At 39.1% G+C, this 25,649-nt stretch overlaps 1 protein-coding gene and 1 long non-coding RNA gene across 2 annotated transcripts; one reads left to right on the top strand and one right to left on the bottom strand.

Moving 5' to 3' along the window:
* On the bottom strand, window positions 1-2,712 carry LOC134165018 (uncharacterized). The gene is made up of 3 exons (XR_009965325.1): window positions 2,612-2,712; window positions 1,203-1,391; window positions 1-718 (listed from the first exon to the last, which is right to left on the bottom strand). It is a non-coding gene; the product is annotated as an uncharacterized LOC134165018 (long non-coding RNA).
* Window positions 1,567-21,699, top strand: AQP1 (aquaporin 1 (Colton blood group)). The gene is made up of 4 exons (XM_062621343.1): window positions 1,567-2,062; window positions 17,692-17,856; window positions 18,256-18,336; window positions 19,819-21,699. The coding sequence occupies exons 1-4, from the start codon at window positions 1,673-1,675 to the stop codon at window positions 19,996-19,998; spliced, it is 816 nt and encodes a 271-aa protein (XP_062477327.1). The 5' UTR covers window positions 1,567-1,672; the 3' UTR covers window positions 19,999-21,699.
* Window positions 21,700-25,649: the final 3,950 nt, after the last annotated feature.

Genomic DNA, 25,649 nt, shown 5'->3' with positions numbered 1-25,649 from the left:
TGCAGACATCTGGATTTTTATTTAAACAGTCTTCAGCTTTGTATCTGAATCATCTTTTGAAAGCCAGATATATTTTAAAACCCCTTGTTGACTGTCTAATACTATCCAGGCGTGTATTTGATTTTATATTCATGCTAACATACTGTCCAAGTGAAAAAGTCTTGAATTAAGTACAATTCAGAAGTTGACACCCAGGCATTAACAGGAGAAAAGAGAGAAAAAAAGAGGCGGCAGAGAAGTAGGGTGATTTTAAATACCCAACTTTCAGGACTTGTGCCTGGGAAGCCAGTTAGTTTCTGAGCCTGGGTCAGATTTGGGATAGTTTGAAGTCTGAGCACCCCCTGTGATTTACAGCCGTTAAAGCCGGCAGAGGTCTGAGAACACGGCTAAATCTGAGGCATGCATTCAAGTCCTGCTGTGATAAAACCAGAGGCGGTTAGACCTTTTGCTCCTAAAGACGCTCTGGCACTGCAGGGATATTCATTTTGTCTGCAAAATCAAGCATGTAATTTCCCTTCTCCCTTGCTTTCCCCTTCTGTCTCCGGCCAGTCCAGTGGCTCAGCGGCAGCAGCCAGTCTCCCTGGTGACAGCCAGGACAGCCAGCCTTCAGCAGGGTGGTGTGGGCTATGCTTTCACAGCAGGACGTGGGCTGGGGAGCACCCCAAATCGGCTTTTTTCCTTCCTGTCAGGAGTGCTTTAGAGCAAGCCTGGGGAAGCCCTGAGACATCACTGTGTTTGAAAGAAAAAAATGTGAAGAAATCATGTAAATAAAAACAAAACAAAGAAAAGAAAAAGCACCCAACACCCCCCGCCACCACCCCAAACCAAACCAAAACAAAAAAAAAAACCAAGCCACAAACCCCCAAATAATCTGTCCCTCAGCATCCAAACTGAACTCATATAAAGCTTCCAGTTTATTTGCTGCATTATGTCAGATTTACACAGTGGTCACAGAGATTCAAACTGATCCCTACCATTCAGCAGTTAAAACCCACTTGTATGAGTGTGTGTTCGTCTGTACAGCTGTCAGGCTTGGCATCAAAAAGAGTCCCAGTCCACAGAGCCAGCAGAAGCGATATTTCTACCCGTTTTCAAATGAAACAGAGGTACTTGAATCTCTAGAACGTGGATTTAGTTGTGAGTTTTACCTGCTACTTTCAGATGTTATCTGCTGCTGGTGAAGCTGAGCATGAATAACTTACCAGCCTGCAGAGATAACTTTGCTTTTTGTTTCAGTCCAGCTCAAGACAGAAATCCCACAAAAGTTTTCTTTCCAATCCATGTGCTGATTGATCATACAGGAGCTGAAGAAGTAAAATTCCTGAGGCACTCCTTAAGACTTTTCCAAGAATTTAAAAAACCCTCTTAAAAACGGCAGCAGAGATCAAACACTGGAGGGGGGGGGGGGGGGGGGGGGGGAGAAAGGAAGAAAAAACTTTGGCAGGCATACAGTGTCTTACATCAATCTAGCAGTCAGCATCTATGTAGATGTTCTTTCCTCCTTTTGTGCAACACCCCTTCCCTCCTACAGACCACCCAAAGCCCTATAAATAATCCAGGGACTGTATTTTTTCTCCAGATTTCTCTTCAGTCCTCAAAGGAAAAATAACAGGCAAAGGAAGGGAGAGAAGGAGAAGGGAAAGTGAGGAGGGGAAAGAGAGAGACAGGAAAGATGGCTAGTGAATTCAAGAAGAAAATATTCTGGAGGGCAGTGGTGGCTGAGTTCCTTGCCATGAGCCTTTTTATTTTTATCAGCATTGGCTCAGCTCTGGGTTTTAGCTTCCCAGTGGTGGGCAACAAAACTTCAACAAGGTCTCAGGACAACGTGAAGGTTTCTCTGGCTTTTGGGTTATCCATTGCTACTATGGCACAAAGTGTGGGCCACATCAGTGGTGCACACCTGAACCCAGCAGTGACCCTGGGCCTCCTGCTGAGCTGCCAGATCAGCATCTTCAAAGCACTCATGTACATCATTGCCCAGTGTCTGGGGGCAGTGGTGGCCACAGCTATTCTGTCAGGAGTCACCTCCTCTCTCCCAAACAACCTCCTGGGGCTCAACTCAGTAAGTAGGAACTTTTAATTCCTTCTTCATTTTTTTAGAGTAGAAATGTAATACCCATAATCTACTAAAGATGGGGGGGGGGTGGGGGTGGGGGGTGGTGGTGGTGGTGATGTTGGCAGTGATGGTGACCTCAGGCAGTCTTTGTTTATTAAAGTCCTGACTGATACCAGGATAGATCTATATCATGGGAATAGTCCTTCCTCCCCACCTGTATTTTGGAACTTCAGGATATTATGGTCATGTTCAATTTTGTACATCTAAGTTCCTGAAAGGTGCCTTTTAACCTGTTTGACACTGAAATCACTAAAAGTTGCATGAATAAATCCCTTTCGTGGCTCTGAAGGTCTCAGATAATGTGCTGATTAATGTGCATATACCAATGTTGTTTTCACTACTATGAATGTTGTTTTTGCTACTATGAATGTTGTTATTTTTCAATACCTAATTAATGGGTTGTGTAACCTGTTGATGACTGTAATGAAAGCCTGTAGGAACAGCAGGAGAGAAGTGTAGCAAGGGAAAGCCTATCACTGAAAGTGTGAACATTACCTGTTGTGCTAGGCAGAGTGCTCAGATCCAGCCTGACACAGAATTCTATCTGCACTTTCTGTGAATTTCTGCTTTAGCAAAAATGGGAAACCCCTGAATTCTCAGTGTAGCCTGGGTAAAGATGTGAGGCAGCTACATTTAACTGGGGTGCAGGCTTCAGCCCTCACCCAGCCAGGTGCCAACATCACACTACATTAAAAATTGCCTGGTCACAACTTCTCCTCAAAACATCGACATTTTACACCTGTTCCATAATGTGAGAAAAAAGGATAGATACACTTCTAAACTTGAAATCATCTCACTGTCAGAGGCACTGCTGCAGCCACTGCAGTACACTGGGTAATATAAATGGAATTTGCCTTATAGTCACTTATTTCACCTCATTCTGTTAAGAACAAGTATTTCACGTCTTTCTTTCTTTCTTTCTTTCTTTTTTTGTCCCCTTTCTTGCAGAATATTCCTGATTGCAGTTTGAAACTTGAGCTAATTTGAAATCTTATGCCCATTTGGAGTCACAGGGATATCTGGGACATAAAGCTGCAAATACAATATCTCTTCAGGAATCATTTAGGCAAAAGGGGAAGAAAGGAACAAAAAAATAAAATTAACAAATTAATTTGCTTTTGTATTACAGTTAATTCAGAAAGTGAGGCAGTTTTTGAAAACATACTAAAATCTGATATTAAGAAGGTGATTCCTAAGCAGCTTAGTATCATCCACCCTCGTGTTACTCTGCAGGCTGGTTGCTTATCTTCCTTAAGCCTTGTGGCTGCAGGTATTCCATGGTGCCACTGTTTTGGAAATTTTGATGGGTTTATACAAAATATTTTTTGGAAAAAAGCAAATAATTTTATTAACTCCAGAAGGCTCTGGCTGTGGGTGTCATACGTGCTCTTTTCCTCTGAAACCACTGGCAGAGGGAATTGCTCAACCGCATGCGACAGAGTATACGCCCAAGTGATTTCCTCGAGAGGTCCAACTGCCATTAAACACAGAAGCTCTGGTTTCAACACACTTATGTTTGGTCCTCCTCTTTTGCTTGCCACGAAGTGCTGACAGCTGGCTTATTCGCCTGTCTAAAAGCCCTGAAACTGTAAAGGGGATGTAGATAATAACCCAAAACTCTTCTTGCTCCTCAGTGAGTAGCTCTTCAGACTACAAAGATATTATTCAGAACCCTGCACAAAGACATCTCAGAACAGAACCAGAGAGGACAGGTGGAAAGAATAGGAATGATCAGTGAAGTCACTGATCTTGTAAGCTTAGGAGACTACTTCATGACCCTGAAAAATTTTAGGATGGAAGCTTTGTTCCCCCTTGAGGAATGCCTCTGGAATACCAGCATTGTTTTAAATGGCCATAAAATACACTGCAGGCAAAAACAGATAGTGTAAGTCTCCATCATACCAATTTTATAAATCTGGCAACTGTTTCTGTGCAAGAATTAATGGATAAAATAGTTCTTAAAAGCCCTGGTCTCAGTGCTTGTCATTGTCAAAGTCTCAGAATTTTGACTTCTTATTTTCTCTTTCACATTCAGTTATAAATGTTCTGGCTAGAGGAAGAGTTGGGAGACCTCCCTAGGGATGGGGAGGGCAGCAGCTGTTCTTCTCCCCTGCAGGAAAGGGCTAGAGAAGAAAGCAAAAATGCACTGACAAGCCAGAACTGTTTGGGGAGGGAGGTGAGAGTTGAGGAGGGAGTTGGGTCTGCACGAAGCACAGGGAAGAAGGGCAAAACCGCTGTCCTTGTGCAAAGCTGATCACAAACAGGGTATACTCTGAAACTACAACCCAGCACCGAGAGCACACTGCTTCCTTTAACAAATAGATGATAAGGGGAAACCACAGATATTTGCTTTTATGCCATGCTTTTTAACCTGAGGAGGGAGGGACAGAGCTGGTATCCCTGCCAGCTGCTTTGTCTTCCTGCCCTTCCTGTGGAAAGTGAGAAGTAGATTCACTATTGAGAAAAAGAATAGGGAGAAGGGGAATGCTGTTTGTTTGACAAGGTTGGAAAAGGGTTTGATGTGTGTGGCTCTGTCCTCTATTCTGTCCCTGTTGTGCTTTTGAAGGGGTGGTTTTTTCAGGAAAAATGTGAGAGCAATTTAATGGTGTCAGTGGCTATCCAGTGTCCCCGGTGGATACTGGGTGGGACTGCATGCCTGAACTTAGATTTATCCTGCCCAGATGTATGTCCTGCACTGAGATGCCAAGTGAGGAACCCATTTCTGTAGGCTGCTCTCTATTTCACAGAGAAAAAGAGACAAAGAGAGCTATGTCACACTTCAGATTTGTTGCATTGTCCTCCAGAAACAGCGAGCTCTTCTTTGGCATAATGAGGCTCCAGGATAGGAACTGTCTGTTAATATTCAAAATGAAGTAGGATGAATTTGTGCCTTTTTCATTGCCCAAAGAGAAAAAGGGAAACAAGCAAATGGAAGCACAGAAAAGAGCCATGGAAGGTGCAGGACTGAAGAAAAGGAAGGGACAATGAAAAGGCAGGAAGCTCCTTTAACATGTTCAATATTAATGTTTGTTTTATACTAAGACAAGTAAAACAGTCACATCTGAAGAGTTGGATCCAAACTTTACTGAGGTAAATGGAAATATTTTTAGTTACTTTGGCTGATTCCAACATCATTCTGGCCAATATTCAGAGGGGTATTTAGGTTACTGAATCCTTTTAAGACATTTAACTTCCCATATATATTGCAAGTGTTGTGGGTGCCAAAGTAAAACTTTGAGAATTGGAAAAGCTGAAAGAGGATTATGCAGTGTGCTTGCTGTTCTAAAAAATTAAGTCTTTTTCCTTACATAATTTTGTATCTTATTTTTTTGGCAATTGCATTACTACGTGTTACAAATTTTCACTAAGTAAAACTATAAGAATAGAAAAAACCTAATCCTAAATGCACTTAACTGCCAGCATAGCTGGCTATTGTCTAATGAAGACAGATCTGTAGTTTGGATAATGGAAGAAACTATTCATCATGGGCGGTTAATGACCAACTAAGAGCTCAAGAGGAAACGTGGGTGAGAGAAGATTTTTGTACTTTAGGCTAACTAACACAGTATTCACAGTTCAGCCATGATTATCTTGAGAACTTTTATCAAGGTTTCAAAAACATGCTGAGAAAATTTCTTTAGATCAGTGTTTTTTGTTTTCTTTCTTTTGTTTGGTTTGTTTTATTTTTTTTTGTGTGAAAATAATCGAGTTTGTAAAAAATACAGACACTGTTTTACAATTTCAGGATTTCTGTATTTTGACATACTGATTAGAGTGCAAGGAAATGTGCCCCCTAAGTCTCTGGACTACAATTTGAAAACTCTGCCTTGAAGTTTATTATGAAAGATATTATTTTTTAAGTTGTAAATGGATCAAAAATCATAGGCAAGAAAAACAGGCCTGAAGGTAGCGTTGCTCAGAGCAGATAAAGAGAAAATAAAAACAACCGAGAGAAACAAATAGAAGGACTTGGTTTTAAAAAACACACAGTGGACTGAGGAATGATGGCTGTATAACTGAACAACTTTCTGGAAAAGTCAGAAGGGATCTGTGGTCAGTGGTTTCAGAGGCCTGGAACATTTTCTAAAGACAGGTGAATAGTCATATAGATACCACCCCTGGAGACTGGAAAGTCACTTGTTGCTGGAACACCCTTTGGATTTCCAGCGCAACTGGCTGTATCTTTGCCACTACTGCTCAGCAGAGTGTCCCCGAAGCTGGATTGACTGTTGCAGAGGAATTGGTGCAAGTAAGCATGCAATGCCTTTTGGTGTTAAACACACAGTGGCCAAATCTAAATCCTTTCTCAAAGACAGCGGGAAAGGAGCCATTTGCTGTCCTTGTTTCTTCCTACCAGGGCAGTATGTGCTGCTTTGAGCCACTCTCCACCTCACAAAAGTCACTCAGAATGAGTCTCCTTTCCTTTTAGCTGGACTTTGGTCCGGTAGCAACAAAGCAGCAGTTTATGTGTTCCACAGCTACAGCCTTATTCTGCTACTTGGGAAAGCTGAAGGCTGGACAATATCTTGCCTCCAGGAAACTGAAGCATAGGACGGGGCATACGATGTATGGATCCTTAGCTTCTGCATATGTATCATCTTATCCCTAGGACATCAGTGCTGTGATTTTTCTCTCAACAGATTCCCAAGGCACAGAGTCCTCTAGTGCAAACATGAAATTACCACCGCATTGGGAGCTCCCTCATAAAGTTGAGACCTGACATTCCTTATAATGGTGTGTGTGGGTCAGTACTGATATTTTTATCCTGATATTCCTTACTGAATCTTTCCCATCGTTTAGAAAGTTTCCTCAGAGGGGATCATGAGCAGGAATCACCAGAGTCCCTACGCTTGGTCCAAACCTGTGCACCAGCAGTGGCCTCTGACGATGGGGAGCAGGACTTGCCTGGTTGGCCTTGATGACTCAGTGTTTACCTTGTGATTTCCCTCTCTCTTTATGCCCGCACCCTATGAGTCTGTTCTCCAACCTCAAAATAAACAAAGTTGGGTTAAGTTGGAAGAATTTCCAAAATAAACTTGACAGTGAGTGTGGACAATTGAGTAAGCGATGTTGCTTTTCCTCTGAGTCAGTATGGAAAATTGCAGTTCCAGAGGTGCCACTGGATGAATGAGACATGCAGCTGGGTTCCTGCCCTCTAGCTCTTATTAAAAATCCTTGGATGCCTTTTATTCAGTGCAGATTATATACTGCATCATTCTCAAGTTTCAATACAATGAGCTTTGTTCTCTTTACCACTGCCCTTTACACTCCTTGTTTTCTATCCAGTGTCGGCTTTTCCTGCCAGCCTTGCCTGTGCTGGGACATCTGCATGCTTAAGCACTCAAGCTTCTACAAGGGGCCAGAAATTGCTGTATTTTTAGAATGAGCAAAATGGTTCCTGTTCATAAGATTAGTCTGGAATTTTTATTTCTTAACAAAGAGTTCCAAAACAATAGCTCATTATTCAATTTCTGTTCTGCAGCAGCAGCCTTTTATGGCATGCCAGCATTGTATTGAATTGGCCAGGCAGGTGGAACACAGGAAAGACACCTGCTCAGAACTAGCCATAGCCTTGGCTGTTTTCTAATGTTCACACATTGTGACAGCAGAAACATCTGGGCTGACATGTAAACCTCACGGCTATCACCCTTAGTGATCATCCACCTGCAGGACAGCCTTTTGGTGCTAGAACAGAATGGTTCAAAGTGGGTTTTGTACCATGAATGGGGTTCATGTCCAGAAGATGACTGCTGCATTTTTTGAAAGATGCTCTTCATACCTCAGATTAAAGGTCCACTTTATTTATTTCTTCTTAGAAATTATAGAAATTCATGAGAGAACTGCACAGAGGGTTGCAAAATAATGAATTGAAATAGAACTAAAAATATTAATTTGGTAGATTGGTTTATATTGTAATTTAAATGGAGTCAAGCTGGGATTTTTGGAGAATGATTTTTCTTCTGTGTTTGACCAGCTGTCAGACAAGGTAGGATCAAGTATGAAATGTAAGGAAATTAATTTTGCCACCACATTTCCTAACTGGTGAATAAACAGTTAAAATTGTTTCCCTTTCCTTAGCATTCTATGTATCATGCCATATGTATTTGGGTATTTTGTGTGTACACGTATACGCACCTCCACACACACACACACAAAGCATAGCTTGATAGCAAGATTCTTCAAATGAAATAACCTCAAATCTCATTTCCCAATTTAAATTAGGTAAAAATTAGAAAAAAAAGGAAAGAATCTATTGATGGGGGTCAATTCTAAATCAAGATCTGACATGGCAAGAACCCCCACCTGAGAAAAAAAAAGGTAATTTCCACAGCAAACATTAGATGGAATATTATGGATCTCTTCTGATTAAATTGATGCAATGGTAAAAACAACATAAGTCATTGTAGCAGGGCCCCAACACTTCAGCAGATGTGAACCTTCAGGTGAGTTGAGAATGGCATCTCTTTAATCAGAGAATCCTAGAACGTGTCACTACCTTAGCTGTATCTAGCTACCTTTAAGAGAAACGCTTTTAAAGCAAGGATACTAAGCCACATCACAAGTGCTAAAGGAAGAAAAAATAGCCCTTGAAAAATTTCCTGTTTGTCTCAAGAGGAAATTGCCCGGGTTTTTTTACAGCAGCAGTACATTTTTGTTTATTTGTGCATTCTCTAGCTTAATTGAGATAATTCAATAACATAGATATCCTTACCTGGCATCACAATTGAAAATGTCAAAGAAATCTTTATTCTTAGAAAAATCTGCATTCTGGAGTTAGGGAAACCAGTCCAAACTGTTCTGTTTGTGCTTAAATTCATAGATAGCAAATGGTGTGTTATGTGTCTACATTCCTCAGTTTCTGTATTTCCCTGTCTTTAAACTGTTATCTGTATTCCAAATATGCAGAGGCAGAAGCATCCTTTTCATTGTGGGCTGATACATTACCTGGCACAACGGGACATCACAATCTATGGCCGTGCTCCTCAGTACCTCCAGAATAATGTTAATATCAAGTAAATGTCTCCTGAAGGTTTTTCTGGCCTGGCTGGGAGCTGTATACAGTCCTGTGTATTTATTCATGTTCAAATTGATGGGAAAGTACTGATCTTTCTAACATCCAGAGGCAAAGCTTGTGCTGGTGTTTAACTTCTGCAGCTCCACTGAAGTCAATGAGATCTGAGGCTAAGGCACGATATTAACCTAACGTTATCCTCAAATATACGGGGCCTGACAGGCATCAAAGGGGAAACTATAAACAACAGGAGGGCAAAAATGCAAGGGGTTTGTCTTTTAGCACTCATGGACTGCAAAGGAGCAAAGAAATCCTCTGAGTACTTTCCTGGTAAAGCCTTGTGCATCCCCTCTCCAGGAATTGCTGGGAGGTACCAAAGAAAACCAAACTTTTCAAGGCTCCTGACACTAATTCTGTGCCAGATGAAGTCAATTAATGCTTTGAAAGCAGAAATGTGGCAAATGTTTTCTTACACATATACACACAACTTCTCCTGAAGATCATGACTGTATTTGTACTGAGGAATGAATAAAGACATGTTTGGCATGTTTTCCTTCCTTTAATACCACTCCTTGCTTGATGAGCAAGGTGGAGAAATGAAATTGTTCCCTGAATTCCATAAATCCATTGCACAGAGTTGTTTTTTAACTCCATGAAATGCCAAATCTTCAATGCTTTGCACAATATTGACTGTATAAATAGCTCAGACTTGGAAAGTCTGAAAACTCCACAGGTTTGCTGGAGTGTTTGTCTGGAAGCATAAAATGAATATTGCTTTGGTGCAACAGCCAGAAATCATCCTGTGAGTTTTATGCAAATCCAGCTAGTTATTCCAGTAACAACATAGAAAAGTTGATTTTATTAGGCTCAAAATTCAGATATGCCTAAAATTCCCCACTGAATGATCATCTCCTTCTGTGCTGACAATACAGGACATCATAAATAGCTCTGTGGTATAAATGAGTCCCTCAAAAGTGCTATGGAAAATGAACTATTTGTTTGGGTTTTGCTGGGCAATGAAAAAAAAAAGACCAGCAACAAACAGCTCACCATTTCTCTTCCTCTGGATAAAAGTTGTTTATTTCTTAGCAGCAAGATGAAAAAAAAAAAAAGTTTCCCCAAAGTGACTTTCCCAGAGGCACATCAAAAGGTAAAACATACGTGAGACAGATAGTCTATCTCTAACTAGCTGTGCTAAATGGAAGTCCTATAGAGGAATTGACTTTTGCTGTCTGTTACTGGCCTCACATGTAAACTTTATATGCCCTGCTTTAGTATAAATGAAACCATCATTCTTCTCTTTATGGCATACCAGGCTGCTGCAGCACAAAGCCCTGGCTACTTTCTCATCAGTCTGATGATAGGGTGGGAGGAGAGAGGTTAGTCTTGTTCCTGGAGGGTGTCTGCTCTCCAAAGAATGGAAAATATGATTTCTGCTTTGGGAATTGAATGAGTCGCCTTTAGAGTTCTTAAGGCTGTATTTATAGGAAGGATAATCTAGCATAGGACAATATGTTTTGTCCCTAGGTTCTGCTGAATGCTTCTATTGTTGATCTAGGATATGATCCAAAGTTAATTCTTGCCTCATAAGCAGCTTCTTCTGAGTGCTCCTGTTGTATAATTTTCAGTGAAATTCTTTAGATTTTTGCATGTCACTACTTACTTACTAAAGAAATGAGACTTTTCATTCTCTGAATCCCTAGCACTCAAATAATGGGTATAGAAACAGCCATTTCAATGTGATACCTTTAAATAGCAAGGAGAGAAGAGAATAACTGTAGATAAATAGCTGGGGATAAACTCTCTGGATACATTTTTGCCTACAAGTTAAAGGAAGGTTTACAGCCGGTAGATCTGGGACAGGCTTCCAGAAGAAGAAAGGTATGTTATCAAAATGGAAGTTATCAAGTTATTTTCATAACAGAACTGGAGGTGAAAGAATAAGAAGAGTCAGACGAAATGACAGACCAGACAGACAAAGATGATTTTGAGGGAACTAAGGAGATTTCTTTCTGAGATTACATTTGAAGAACATTGCATTAAAGAACTTTGCTCAGTGAAACACGTAAATGATAGTATAAAGCAGCATAATTAATATTTCTAGCATGAGGATGAAGAAAGAGCATGAACTATTTAAATTAATGTAAAGATTTTTTCATATTAAGAAAAATAAGAAAAACAAAGAAGGGAAAGTTTAAGCTATAGGAAGAAAACACATTAACACAGTGAGAATTTGCTTGAATAAAATGCTGAAAATCTTCCTTTAAGAAAAAAAGTCTGCTATGACAGAGATAACATGGGATGCTGAAAAGAGCAGGCTCAGTGCAAGTAGTTAGCCGTTTATTTGAATTCAACACACAAGGAAAGAGGTCTATCTATTATCATTTATTTATTGCAGCATAGCTCCTGAAAATGCTGTGGATAGGAGAACATAGCTCTTCTCGCAACACGAATATTAAAACCACTTTAATAAACAGAAATACATTTTTAATCAGTCCACAACATGCTTCTTATTATGTGTCAGCCATGCTATTGCTGGGGTTCTGCAAAAGCTGCCTTACCTAGGGATGACTGGGATATGAAAAGAAGTACCAAACATCAGTAATATTACATGTGTCACTAAATTGCTGTGGCTTTACATTTCTGTCTCTAAAAAACATCAGCCAGCATGGCTTGCAGTGAAGTGTTTCATAAGAATGGAGAAAGTTGACATTCCCCCACTGAAAAACAGATTTCTACATTTCCAGAGGCCTATTATTTTTCAGGAACAATGAGAAACTAATCCCTGTTATATGAAAGTAAGCTGGACCCTGGAAGATACAATTCATGGCTAAAGGTTTGTTGGAAGAGCTGGAGCATAGCACTATGTAATGAAACCACCTTGCATAACAGTCATCCATATAACAGGAAACAGGTTTGAACTTGGTATACTTTTACTCCTAATGAGAAAAATATGAAGCCTCTAGAGAAGTACACAGTTGGGTTTACCTTAGGCCAGTTTAATTTCCTGTCCCCATTTCGCTTCTGAAGGCAGACAACTCATAAATATCCTGCTCTAAAAAAAAACCCAAACCAACACCAAAAAACCAAACAAACAAAACAAAAAACCCAAACCCAAACCCAAACCCCAAAAGGAAAGAAAACATACCATTAATTTGCCCAAATCATTGCTTGAAGCTTGGAATTCAGTCAGCTAAACATGGTAGTTAAGGGCACTTCTGAGAAACAAGCTTCCATTGCTCCTCTCCCCTGTCTCATGTTGTAGAGATATGGCAGCAACATGAACACAACCCATTTCCTAAGACCTAAAAGCAGGTGTTCGTCTCAACTGGTTACTCTCATGATCATGACTAGATAATGATTTTCCATTCATTTTGCCCTTTGGTTTAGTAGTCCTCATTTGATTACGGATTGTAGTGATAGAACAAGGGGTAATGGGTACAAACTAAAACAGGGGAAGTTCAGATTAGATATAAGGAAGACATTCTTTACTGTGAGGGTGGTGAGGTACTGGAACAGTAGTGGTAAATGCTCCATCCCTGGCAGTGTTCAAGGCCAGATTGGACAGACCCCTGGGGTAAGGTGTCCCTACCCATGGCAGGGGGGTTGGAACTAGATGGTCTTAAGGTCCTTTCCAACCCAAACTATTCTATGATTCTATGATTATGTCTCACTTGACTCACCAATATAATCCATATGCATAGCCTGCAATCTATATGCATATCCTTCACAGTGACTGATTCACCAGCTGTACTATCTGCATATATCACCAGCTTTTTCAAGACATTAACCCAGCCAAACCAGAGCAGCATTGAGGAAATTGTGTCCTAAACCTTCCCACAAGAAGAACCTTTCCAGAGAACCAAGGTCTTTTACAAGATAATTCAGCTTGGAAGGGACCTCAGGAGGTCTCTAGCCTGATCTCTTGCTCAAAGTAGAGTCAGCACTGAATTCAAACCAGGTTGCTCAAGAGCAGCGGTAGCATTTCCAGATAAAGCTAATCTTTAAATGAGGAACCAGTATTGTACCTCATGCCATGTCCAGCAATGCAAAATGGAGGGCTTCAGCAGGCTTTAAGTGCTTCCTTAGGTTCCATCAGTTGCAGCTCAGGAGCCTTCTGAATGAGATGTGATTTCTATAAATTTACTGATTTTCACAGATATTTCTCCCACAAACTTGTTCAGATTCACAGTGAACTCATGAGAAAATATTGATGGTGGAATTCAGCTTACAGAAGGTTACATCTCCCTCGGGGTGTCTACCTATAGGCTTCTGCTTGTTGTCTGGGTGCTATTTCAGTCAAAGGACAATTACTCAGTGCAAGCTTATGCAGTCAGGATTAATTCAGCTGATCAGATATATATGTGTACAAACAATGCTCTGATGTTGGCAATTATGTAACCCATTTCTTGGGTGTGTTTCTGCCTCTTCTCCTGTCAAAACAGTGAACTGGAAATTAAGCTTAATGGAACAATTCATGTGAACAAAAAAGAAGTCTGGGTTGACTCCTATAGTGTAGGAAACTGTGTTGGAGTGTGGGCTTGTGTGTTTCATATTAATTCTTTAGAGCATATTTGGTTCCTTAATGCACTGAATCCCCTCTTCAAGCCTCACAAGTCTGAAGCATGAAAAGCTGAGATAGTTATTGTGATGTTTCCTGCCTTCTGCCATTTTTTTCTATTTCCTTAATGAGCATCACCTAAAATGCAGAGCATCTAAGAGTTATTGTACTGATATGAGAAGAGGTCAGAGATTTCCTGACAGACACATCAATGGCAAAGGCAGCATCAGCCCGGACATGCTGCCCACATAAGTTTGTTGTGACTGCTGGTAAGCAGCCTACCAACACAGGGAAGAAAGTCACTGCGGTGTGGGTACAGGTCATTGGAAAGTGGTCCCTTCACCCTGACACTACAGTAGAAGTGACTGTCTTATGTTTCAAGGCATTATTTTGTCTATTTAAGAGCTAGATATACTGTCACCTTATATTCTGGATAGTCTCAGTTGCAGAATGCTAGATTTTAAGACCGGCAGTGGTTTTTTGCCTTTGTTTCATTGACAACCATAGGTAGTCCTCCCCTGTAATGTTCAGTACTACTTCCTACTAGATTCAGATTAAGCTATAGACAGCCCTGAGACTTCTGGAGTCAGGTATTCTACTAAAATTCAAGCCTTCCTTAAAAAAACCTGAACAACATATGGAAAATACAATGAAAGAGTAACTAACTCATGTTGGTTATGCCTAACTAGTTCTATCAAGAGCTTAAACCAGCAGATTCAAAAGGTGCAAAATGTTTTGTATTGCATTGTTAGATGGGTAACACTTACAAATCCACTGTGACCAAGGATCATAAATCTGAATATAAACACACATACACATGTACATTTTAACTTGATATTAAGAAATGCACCTTTCTACTACCCATCTTATGCTTTGTCTGGGATGTGGTTAGGGTGGTGGAAACTCATGCTGTTCCATGTGTTGCTGTCCCAGCTATTGCTGCATGATACTGTATCTCTGACAAGTATGCAAATAATGAATGTCACTGATGCTACACTTATATACTGGAGACCCACAGACCACAACAAAGCAGAACATTTAAGGTTTGTCTCATTTTCCCTCATTTTGGAAAATGGCCCAGAGTCCTTTCTCTCACAGTGGAATCTTAGGTCCCTGGCAGGCTGTGTAAAATTACATGCTAGAGGAAAACAAGAGATTTCCTATGACATTTCCAGGTTTTCTTTGACTCCACACGCACCATCAATAAGTGTTGATTAGCAGGGAGAATGACCTCAAGTCACATCAGCTGTAGGATGTGTTTTCCTGGAGGGAAAGGAAGAATATAATTTCCGCCTCTCAAAGATAAGAATTATCACAGGTTTTAAAAGCATAATTTTGCTCTTATTGTCTTTTTTTTTTTTTATAGAAGCCCTTCAAATGAAGGGTAAAACTTCGTAGGTCAGTGTTTAGTCGTTTGTAATGCCAAGGCTTTGTCAAATACTAACATCAGTGTGTCAGACATCAGATGCAGATTCTCTCATGTTTAACAGTTGCATTACAGTAGAAGAAAATTTAGTTTCTCATCCACTTATCCATTTATCTGGATATCACTCACTTATTTGATAATATATCTGCTTTTTGACCATTTGGCCTTCCAAATGCGAGATAGGATTTTGCAGATAGGGATGACTAAAAGAGTATAATTTAGCGATATATCAATCATATAGCATGAATTTCTGGATCATGTAATTTTTACTGCTGCCTGATATATATATATTTGCATTAGCTTCGCATTTCTCACATGTAAGTGCTATTAAAGCTGAAAAGTTCATTGACTGATTTCAGTTTTTACTGTATGCATGCTGAAGGAACAAAAATGCCCACCATTTCAACCAGAATTTCTTTCTACCTCTGGATGAACTGCTTCTAACTCAAAGGATATCAGTCCTGTGTATTGAAGATCAAGATATAAAAACATGTTAATAATGCTTCAAATTGGCAGGTCTTACAGATCAATGTGTTTTCACTGGTTTTAATGTAGCTAATCAGATTTATGCTGGCCAAAAACTCAGATGATTTCTTTCCAGTGCTTAGGAATTTGATATTATGCTGCTTTGTTGCAGAGAAGAAAGAAAGTGAATAGCAAAGGTAGAAAGTGAAAGAGTTCAGCTAAATATCTTTAAGGTTATTTAATTATTGGGTTTGGGGAAATTGGAGGTAAAATCACAAAAACAGATTTAAAACATGATTTCCCATAGTTCATTGTTCTGTATGGGTCACAGTAGCATGTTGTGTTTTTTGCCATCTATGACCTAGTAATTTTTAGTGGAAAGACTATGACAGATTGGATAACCTACTGTTAGCATTATTATTGAAAATAAGTTTTGCAGACCCTGCTTCCTACTCTTGAGTCACTCACATTCTCAGATTCTCTGTCCTCTATCCAAGCTCATGTTTCATACTATCCATACAATGTAGTTATTTCTGCTTAGCACAAAGTTATTCAGCTAAGATACAGGCTTCTCTTAACTAAGGAACTACTGAATGTACTAATTAGAAGAAGAATTAAAACCTTGTTGTAACATTGAATGGTTTAAGTCCATGCTTTCTTGTCAAGCACAAGTTTCTACAGCTAATCCTGTAACATGACAGTATTTCTACTGTATAATGTTTATTTATGTGAATTACCATGTTTTCAATATGTTCTACAGCATTTACCTTCCTGGTGTAGTGGAAGGTGTCCCTGTCCATGACAGAGGGGTTGAAACTAGATGATCTTTAAGGTCCCTTGCAACCCTAACTATTTTATGATTCTATGATTCTACATTAATAAGAAACTTTACTGACTTCATGATTAGTAATGCAGTTGGATTACCTACATCTGCCAGTGTGTGTTTTTCTAGAGTATGTTTTACTTCAGTAGGAAATTTAAATGCTTCCCCCATTAGCCCCTTAGGATGCTTGAATTGTGGATGTTTTTTTATGGCTCCCAAAGAAGTTGAGCAAGATTCAGTTTGACTCTGACAAAAAAAAAATAAAAATAAAAATTAGCCTACATGTGAGTTAAGCATCTAAGCTCTTGTCATCACATGAGATCTAGTTAATACAAAATGGAAGACTGCTCTATTCAGCTGATTCTCAAATGATCACCTACATTTCATCAGCTCACTGGATCTGATCTCCATTGACTAAGTTCATTACCTACCCAAGTCAGAGAAACATTGCCTAAGAATTGACATCTGGAGACATTTTAGATGCCTTTGGCCTTCAGTAGGACTTGTGTCACATCTACCAGTTCCACATGAACACTATGGATATCTCAGGGTATTTCAAGTGACATTAAAGTAGCATATTTTCAGGCAATTGCATCACAGTATAAGTGTCAATATTAATGTGGAAATCTGACCATACGACCAGCATTTTGCAAGAAATTGCCCTTGTTTTGAAGGGTTCATATTGAATTACAGGAAATAAGTAGCGATGTGAGGAGATTAATGTGACTTGTCAATAGCAGGGATAAGTACTTTCAAGCTACACAGAGCTATGCATCTTTCTTACTATTTGTCCCTTTCTTTGCCTGCCCCTATTTGCTTAGCAATTGTTGCTGAATGCAAGCTGAGCAATGTTTAACATGACCACAGGATCCTCTTTCTCAGAAACAATGAATAGGGCATCACAGTTCACTTCTACAGATCAGCTCTGCTGAAGCTGGATCTCTGGCTCATTTGTTTCTCACACATAGATCAGTTATGTTATCATTGTTTCAAATGGTTGAGCATCCATTTTTGACTGGATGCAGCAACCACGCAACCATGCTGAGTCACCAACAGAAGCTGGTTATGCCTAGCCTTTAGTACAGCAGTGAGTGTTTCAAAAGGAATTTCTTTCCAATTTTTCTTCTTTTATTTTACCCTCCATGTTAAGCAAAAACAACCTAAGGAGAGAAATAGCTGTGCAGGTCTGTGTTTTCCCATTGAGAAAGCAGATCCTGCAAAACTTTGTTGTACTAGTTGAAGTCAGGTAGGAATATCGAGTGACATTTTCTTTCTTGTGTCCTTGCAGCTTTCAGAGGGAATCAATGCAGGTCAAGGACTAGGTATCGAAATCATTGCTACCTTCCAATTGGTGTTGTGTGTCCTTGCCACCACAGACAGGAGGAGGAATGATGTCTCGGGATCAGCGCCTTTGGCCATTGGTCTCTCTGTTGCCTTAGGACATCTTCTTGCTGTAAGTTTTAACACTAACAGTTGAAATCTGCAATGTCCCACCTCAGGATGCACCAGTGAGGGCAGCAACATGACTGGCAGATGATAATTTGTCCCTTCTTCCACTTCAGAGACTAACTTTGCTTCTGCAACATTCTTCTTTGGGCCATGTGACTATGCCAATAGGTGATGATGTTGCACACCTGGGAGGAATCACTGCAGTGGGACTTGTTTCCTTGGTGGGACAGGACAGATGCATGGAAAACAGTCTTTCCCCCTTTTTCTGAGGGAGAGTGGGTGGGATGAATAAAACTGTTGTGAACATCTGAACCATGCTGTAGGCAGCTGCTTGCTCTCCTGTGCAATGAAGGTGCCACATGTGCATCAGTGCTTCACCACTGTCTCTCTTTCCACCTCCTAGATTGATTACACTGGTTGTGGAATTAACCCAGCCAGATCTTTTGGCTCAGCACTGATTGCCAACAACTTTGAAAATCACTGGGTAAGTTGAATAACTTTGTTTAGCTTACATTATTCTGCATATGCATAGTCTACAAGATCAAAAAACATTTGAAACACATACCATCAGCACCAAGTCAGTGAATTGTCATTTCAGTCTCATTTAACAGTCATCCCTTTTTGCTCCTGAACAGCCTCAGGAGATCACAATATCCTCAAGCTGAGTATGTATGTTCAAAGTATTACAGCAGATTTTCTGTGGTTATTTCCTTTTATGTTTATTTATTCCAAATATTTTAAATGTTAAAGCCTCATTACACAGAATCCTGTATTGAGTATTTATTGTTTAAAATGAATTTGTAAAGTGCTGCTGCTTAATCTGGGAAGACCTAATTTAGGAAGATTCTTAAGCAGGTTTCTAAACTGAAATGGAAGATCCAACATTTGGAAGCTAATAAAATGTCCATCTAAAAGTTCCGTGTCTGCTTATGTGCTTTCATGGATAAGTGTTCTGGAAACACTATAAATTTTAGACTATTCTCTGTGCTTAAATGTGGTTAAAATGAGAAACTTCATGAAAGTGTACTTATTTCACAAAAGCTCAATAAAAAAGGCTGCTATAAAAGCCCTAAATGAGTATGTGTCCTTAAATACTTAAAGTGTAGCTTGTTCTGACTTTTCTGCTTAACAATTTTGGCAGCCAGTTGTGGAGGCATTCATCAAAATTTGATGGTAGTACAATAGGTTGTGAAAATGTTGAATATGGGTGCAGTTTTACTCTAAAAGCCTAAAAGAAGGACACTGGCAAAATTTTGCCATTATCTCCTACTTAAATATTTCATAGGCTACTAAGGTAATGTAACTAAGCTAGTAGCTAGCATTTTCAGAATTTAACACAAAATTATTTTTCTTTGTACAGAGAAGAGATAAAGGTAATAATTCATATTCAACCACTGATACTGATGAATAAAAGAAAATGTATTTTCAGACTCAGGAAATTTTTGGCCATCCCAATCCCTCAGCGTCATCTACTATTTCTAATAAAATCAGCCTGACTTCTATGACACTTTTGTTACTTCTGTTTCCAAACTTTACTTGCCTTAAGCAATTAGTCCAGTACAATTACAACAATATCACTAGCTAAATAGCAGCCAGCAGCAAATTAAGCCCCTAATTAGGTTCTTACTAAGTATTACTTTCTAATTCACCTGTCACTGAAAGTAAGTGGGAAAATGGAATTTAACACCCTTGTTGCTTTTAGAAATAATCTTCCCCTGCTAAAGCTATCTGGAGAAACAGTGATGTTTTACCAGTAGATTCTTAATTTTAAATATCAGAACTTGACAACATACTCACAGTTATTAATCTCTGGGGCTATTGCCAATTCATGGTGAGAAATTCTTGGTTTATTGTACTGTGGTTAAGTAAATAATCAGGTGATAGACTGTAATTTTAGTGTTTTCACTGTAAATTTCATGGTGGAATAATACCTGATGTATTAACTGGGTTGGGAACTGTGTTTCAGATCTTCTGGGTTGGCCCAATCATTGGAGGAGCAAGTGCTGCCCTGATTTATGACTTCATCCTGGCTCCCAGAAGCAGCGACCTGACTGACCGCATGAAGGTGTGGACCAGCGGTCAAGTAGAAGAGTATGATCTGGAAGGAGATGATATGAACTCCAGGGTTGAAATGAAGCCAAAATAAAGAAACACAAGGAAAAAAAAGGAAAAAAAAAAAAAAAAAGGCACATTGGTTTCAGAAGATTTTATCAGTGTTATAGACTCTTTGTAAACCTGCAAGCAGAACTTTGTTTTTTAATTCAATATGGTTTTTCATTTTTTGCCCCAATCTTTATAGCATTTTTTTATAGCATTTTTATATCTGGGGTTTTTCAATTACAAAATCTTCAGGCCGAGAAGTCATTAGACACTTTTTCATAGGCTAAATAAATTGGGCTGAAATTTAACCTCTTCCTCACCACCACAAAAATTTCTGGTGCATTAAGCATATGGGGTTCTACCAGCACCTCACTCAGTAATGAGAAGTAATTCAAGTGACTGGTCTGTTTGCTGAAAGAATAGACTCCAAGGGCAGAGAACCATCTGCACCAGTAATATAGGCCTTATGCCAGAAAATTTATTTATACAAATATGCAAGGCTGGTATCTAATGCCAGCAGTGCATGTGAAAAACTATCTCAAATCATTGCCCAGAAGCACCTTTTGGAAGAAAAGGCCACTAAAAATTACTTGTTATGTAGAATTAACCATTTTTTTTTAATGATTGATAATCTCTGAGGAAGAGAGTCAGAAAAGTTAAACTGGACTAGAATCTCTAGAGTCCCAGGATTCATTTAGGTTTTCTAGTGTTTCATTCTCCCTGAACCTGCATCCAGCTTATTGTGAGAATATATGACAAAAAAAGTGTAGCTATATTAATTCCTGGGAAGTAATAACTAGAAGTCAAGTTGGGGAGTAGTAATAACAATGGCAACAAGAACAACATGGTGCCAATATATAAACAGGATCTGATTGTTCCTGTGACTACTCTGCTTTTGTTAATCTTATGTAATTTAAGTGTATATTTTAAAGCAAAGCAGGAAAAAAAAAAGAAAAGCCCTTTCTTCCTGAACCCCATTCTAATTGACACTGCTGTGACATTCAGGGACAATGAATAAATATACACACAGTATATTTTTTAATGAGGGACAAATATGTACTTGTGTGTAAGTCCATTCTGGGGGTTGTTGCTTTTTTTTTTTTATATATATATATATATAAATGTTTATATATATGTTTTATACAGAAAGCCTAGTATACTGTTTTGTAAGAAAATAAGAGCATAAGACAAGTGTAAAGACTTGCAGCAGTGCTTAGCAAAATTAATGACACTGGAAATGTAAAGAAAATTAACACTCTCAACAATATGGAAAACTATTTTCTGTTTTCATTTCTGTGTGTGTGCTACTTATGATTTCCCGAGTAACCCAAAGCATTAGCTGGTCATACCTACTAACTATAGAGTATAGTTAAACCAGATACTTGCTGTTATACTTGTTCTGCACTAAACAGTTTTACATAAGAAATGAGGCCCAGAGGAACCTACATAAAAAGCTGCGCACTTTATCATTCAGACAATCACCCCAGAGGTAATAGGATGTCTCCTCTTAGAGAGACAGTGTGGAGTTGGGAGAGGGTCAACATGGGAATCCATGTAGGTTGGATCATTTCATGAAGTTGAGCAGATGTACAGTGGAAAAGATATAAAAAGGAAAATCACCAGCAAAATAAAGCAATGCATATCTTTCTTGTCTACATTTGGTGTGCTATCCCATGTATTGTCTATGTACATACAGCATGAATTTTGGGGTGGTATAAAAATAAACAAAATCAGTTGTGCTAATACATGGAATGTTCATGATTGATTCTTGATTTTTAGTTTGCCTTGTAACACAATGCAATTTCATTTTCTACACCGTTTTTCAGGTGCTCACCTGTAAGACTGAGAGAATTTCCATGTTTCTAGTTCTGGCTGCTCCTTTGATTTGATGAGAGCACTGGGTAAAGGAAGCTTCTTTCTTTGTATGGCAGGCAAAGCAGGCCCTCACCTAGAAGCAAGCTGTATCTAGACTACACTTAGAAATGAAGCAGGATATCACAAACTTGTTCTTACTTTCCAGAATCTTTTTTTTTTTTATTTGCTGGTACTCCAATGCATCCATTGACCCAATATTAACCCTTTTTTGCCTTACAAAATCAATGAGCCAGAATAGTTGCAAGTCACCCAGAGTTTGTTTTGACAAGCCTGGCAAGCTAAAGTTACCTCAAGCTGATATCTCTATAGTGATAGAGAGAATGTGAGATTCACAATTTGTTCCTTAGTCTACACCCTCCAAAGAGCACTATGTTGCTCTATTTTCTATGCTTCTACTTTGAAGAAAGCAATACAGCCTTTCCTTTTAGTGTGGAAGAGGACTACATCATGTTAGCTGCTCTAGCTGCTGCTTACATTTACCACAATAATAAATAAAATAGATGAAAGGTGTACAAAAACTGTTTGTTAGTAAGAAGCAAAGAACAGGTAAAAGTAAATGATACATAATTTGTTGGTGTATTTACTCATGGTGAAAATGTTTAAACAATTTACAGCAAAGTAAGTGAAAATGTATTTCAACAGAATTTCAGGCATAACTACCTCACTTCTTAAAGAAGGAAAACCTTAATAGTATATTTAAGGTGTTTTTGTAGTACTTAGATCCTGAGCTCAGAACAGCAGGTTCTAAGCAAAAGCCAGAGCTGCTGGTGGTCTCCTCACTCCTGGCACAAATGGTTTCGCTTTGTGCTCGAGAAGCACACTTAAAAGTTATCATCATCTCATTAGAATATTTGGAAGATACCCAGAAAAGGAATTAAAGCACGAGAGAGCAACTACTGAAACCCACTAGCAAATGTCAAGTGGGAAAATGTATTTACTTGCATGTGATTACCCAGAAACTCAACAAAATCTCCCAAACATCAAGAGGAAGCCTAGAACACAATTGTTTAAAACAGCTCCCATGATGTATGTACTAGTAGATCCCAACCTATGGACAAATAGATCATGTCTGTGCTCTGGTGATTCCCAGGGACAAGCCTCTACATTTATCACACGTTCTAACAGGAAAATATGATAAGGGGTAGATGCTTTCATAGGTTAGCTAGGGACCACCTAACATGGTCTCTGTAGCCACCTTGTTGGGTAGCTCACATCTTATCAAAACCCCACAGAAAATGGCTATACACTAGTAAATGTAAAAGCACAGGGGAATATTCCCAAGTTCAGCAATGCAAAGTTGTCAGTGTCTGTATGGCCCATCCCAACTAAAGTACTCCCAAATTTTTGTGAGTAAAACCGAGCAATGCAAAGATGAACCACTTTGTTTTGTCTGGGGGCCAGCTGTCATCCTATGGAAAGACACCAGCAGCGCAGATGGACTCACTCTGTGGTTTAGACAGCTGACAAAGCGCTACCTCATTTTTGCATGCACCGGCACAAGACAACTTAGCAGAAGCCTGAGGAAGGTACTTTGAATTCTTTCCTGGAGAAACCCCTGCCTCTGCATTGATTCTATGGTCAATCTAAGGAGATACGGGTCCTAACTTAAGACATCTATCTTTAGAAATAAATACATGTTCTGCTTCCCCATTGTAATTCTGGCAATTTAATTTTAGATTTCATGCTGCTAGACTCTACATAGTCTTCTAACATGTGCAAGGAAAGAAAGGCGATTGAAACACAACATAATGACAGCCAATAAGCCAGGAAGCTTCCATTGTCTTTCCACATCCACCACCTGCTCCAGTCACAATTCACAGCTTAATGTTTATAAAAAATTAAAATAACACAATGTTGTTAATAAAGAGTTTCTCATAGTACTTCAATGTTTTGCCTCCTTTTACGCAGCTGAAGTTTGGAAGTGACAGTCTCACAATAAAGTTGTATTAAGAATATGGCTGTTATGATTCAGCTGAAGCCTTAGCTCTAACAAACATCTGTGTCAAGAATGGTTTTGGGTTTCATTTTACTCAAGCCTGATGTGCTTAAAAGGACCATATTTTTTGTATAGAAATTGTCTGATATTACAGAAATTTCTTAGAGCAGAATTCCTTCTGGGAATAAATCCATTACCTTATAGACTTTCCAAAGCTAAATAATGAAATCAAACCTCTGTTTAAAGAGGTTCATTGATAATTAGAAATAAGCCATCTATGAGATCACACTGATTTAGGATCTTGAAATCATATGCCACATAGGGATCCGAATAATATTCTTGAGAATACACAATTCCCGTGGACTTCAAGATTCCCTTGTGCTGTTGTGAAAATCTAATGCATTCAGATTTACAAAGGGAGTTACACTAAATTCTGATATGGCATAGGATGTCTGCCCACTGCTATTCCTTTTCTTCTACACCATGTCTAGTCCTGCAGGGAGAAATAGGTAATAGCTATTATTAGAACCGGTTACCTACCTCAGCTGTAATGGTGTTTAGATGTGGACATCAGCCCTGTTGCCTGTAATACTGTGATAAATTGTTGTATTCTTCAGAATTTGGTAAAGAGACTGACAACTAAATAAACACAGGAATGAAGAATGGATGGAGGGAAATGACCCACCACCTAAAAGGCAACTGATTTGTGGATTTTATTAGTATTCAAAAGGATTCATTCTCCTTTCATGCTGTAGGGAACTGTACACCCTACTGCCCTTGAGACATGCCTGTTTGAGCAAAAGGTCTTTGACTTTTTCAGTCATTGTGTTATGAGATTTATAGATTTTTATAAAAAAGAACCCAGAAACTCAATCCACTCCCTTTTTCATGATCTCCTGAACTTCCTGACCTGCCATGCTCTAATATTTGCCATGAATTGCCCTCATTGTGCCATTTCCTCTTTTTTGTTTCTATTCTTGTCTTAGAGCAGGAATTAAGAAGCTGGTGGAAAATTATCAACATAGTGATGCTATTTGCCTATTTTGGTATCATTTCTAGTAATTTCTTTCCTTTTCTTCCCCTTTACACTTAATTTTCAAGGTCATGAGAAGGAGTTCTAACAGTTAAAGGTGATCCCTCCATTTAATCTCTTCTCCCTTTAGTTTGTGGCTAGTTCCTTTTTCTAAGGGATTTATACTTACTCCTAGTCAAAAACCTGGAGGGACCGTTTATGATTTTTATTTTTATTTTTTTTCTCATTGAAAACAAGCAAAACAATGTTTCCTGGAAGCATGGGAGCCAAACAGAAGCTCTTTGCCAAAGAGTGGCTGTTAAGTGCAATTGCTGGAAACAGTCAGAAACAGTCATGCTTTTTTTGTTTTTCTTTTTTTTTTTTCCTGAAAAGTAAATGGAACACTTGCAGGTAGAAATCTATCCAGAAGTCAGATGTGACTATGAAAACTACAAGATACAGCACACACTTGGTTTCCCTTAGGGGTCTCCAACTTTTTCGTCTTATGCAATTTCACATAATCCAGAAGAACCTGGCATGAATTAAAGGGAAGAGGGGAAAGTGATGGGCCTGCCTGATTTTATATCCTACCAGTGCTGCGTGGGAAGAGAGGTCACTTGTACTGTGACTGTATTTTCTGTCTTGGAGCCAGATCTGATTTACTCAGAAAGGTTTTAGCATTGTTCAAGGAGTGAAAGAAGAGCCAAATCATATTCCTATCTGGCTTCACAGTGTTTTGTGTTGTCATGGTAGTGTAAAATGTTGTGATACTAGGGAGTGGACACTAGGACTTTCATGTCTGCTATAAGAGATTTGATATCGGCTCTGTCTGACCATTAGCCAGGCATGGGAGTGAATCTCAAACACTTATTTC

This window comes from Pezoporus occidentalis, unplaced genomic scaffold (assembly GCF_034315485.1).
Source record: "Pezoporus occidentalis ecotype Australia unplaced genomic scaffold, CSIRO_AGI_Poc_V1 ctg23, whole genome shotgun sequence".
Taxonomy (NCBI): Eukaryota; Metazoa; Chordata; class Aves; order Psittaciformes; family Psittacidae; genus Pezoporus; species Pezoporus occidentalis.
Note: the sequence above shows the minus strand (reverse complement) of the source record. Positions and strands in the feature narration are given on the sequence as shown.

Bases quoted from the DNA above. Each gene is read 5' to 3' on its own strand.
- AQP1 (XM_062621343.1), top strand. From the start codon at position 1,673: ATGGCTAGTGAATTCAAGAAGAAAATATTCTGGAGGGCAGTGGTGGCT. The intron at 2,063-17,691 runs GTAAGTAGGAAC...GTGTCCTTGCAG, and splicing joins ACCTCCTGGGGCTCAACTCA to CTTTCAGAGGGAATCAATGC. The intron at 18,337-19,818 runs GTAAGTTGAATA...ACTGTGTTTCAG, and splicing joins ACAACTTTGAAAATCACTGG to ATCTTCTGGGTTGGCCCAAT.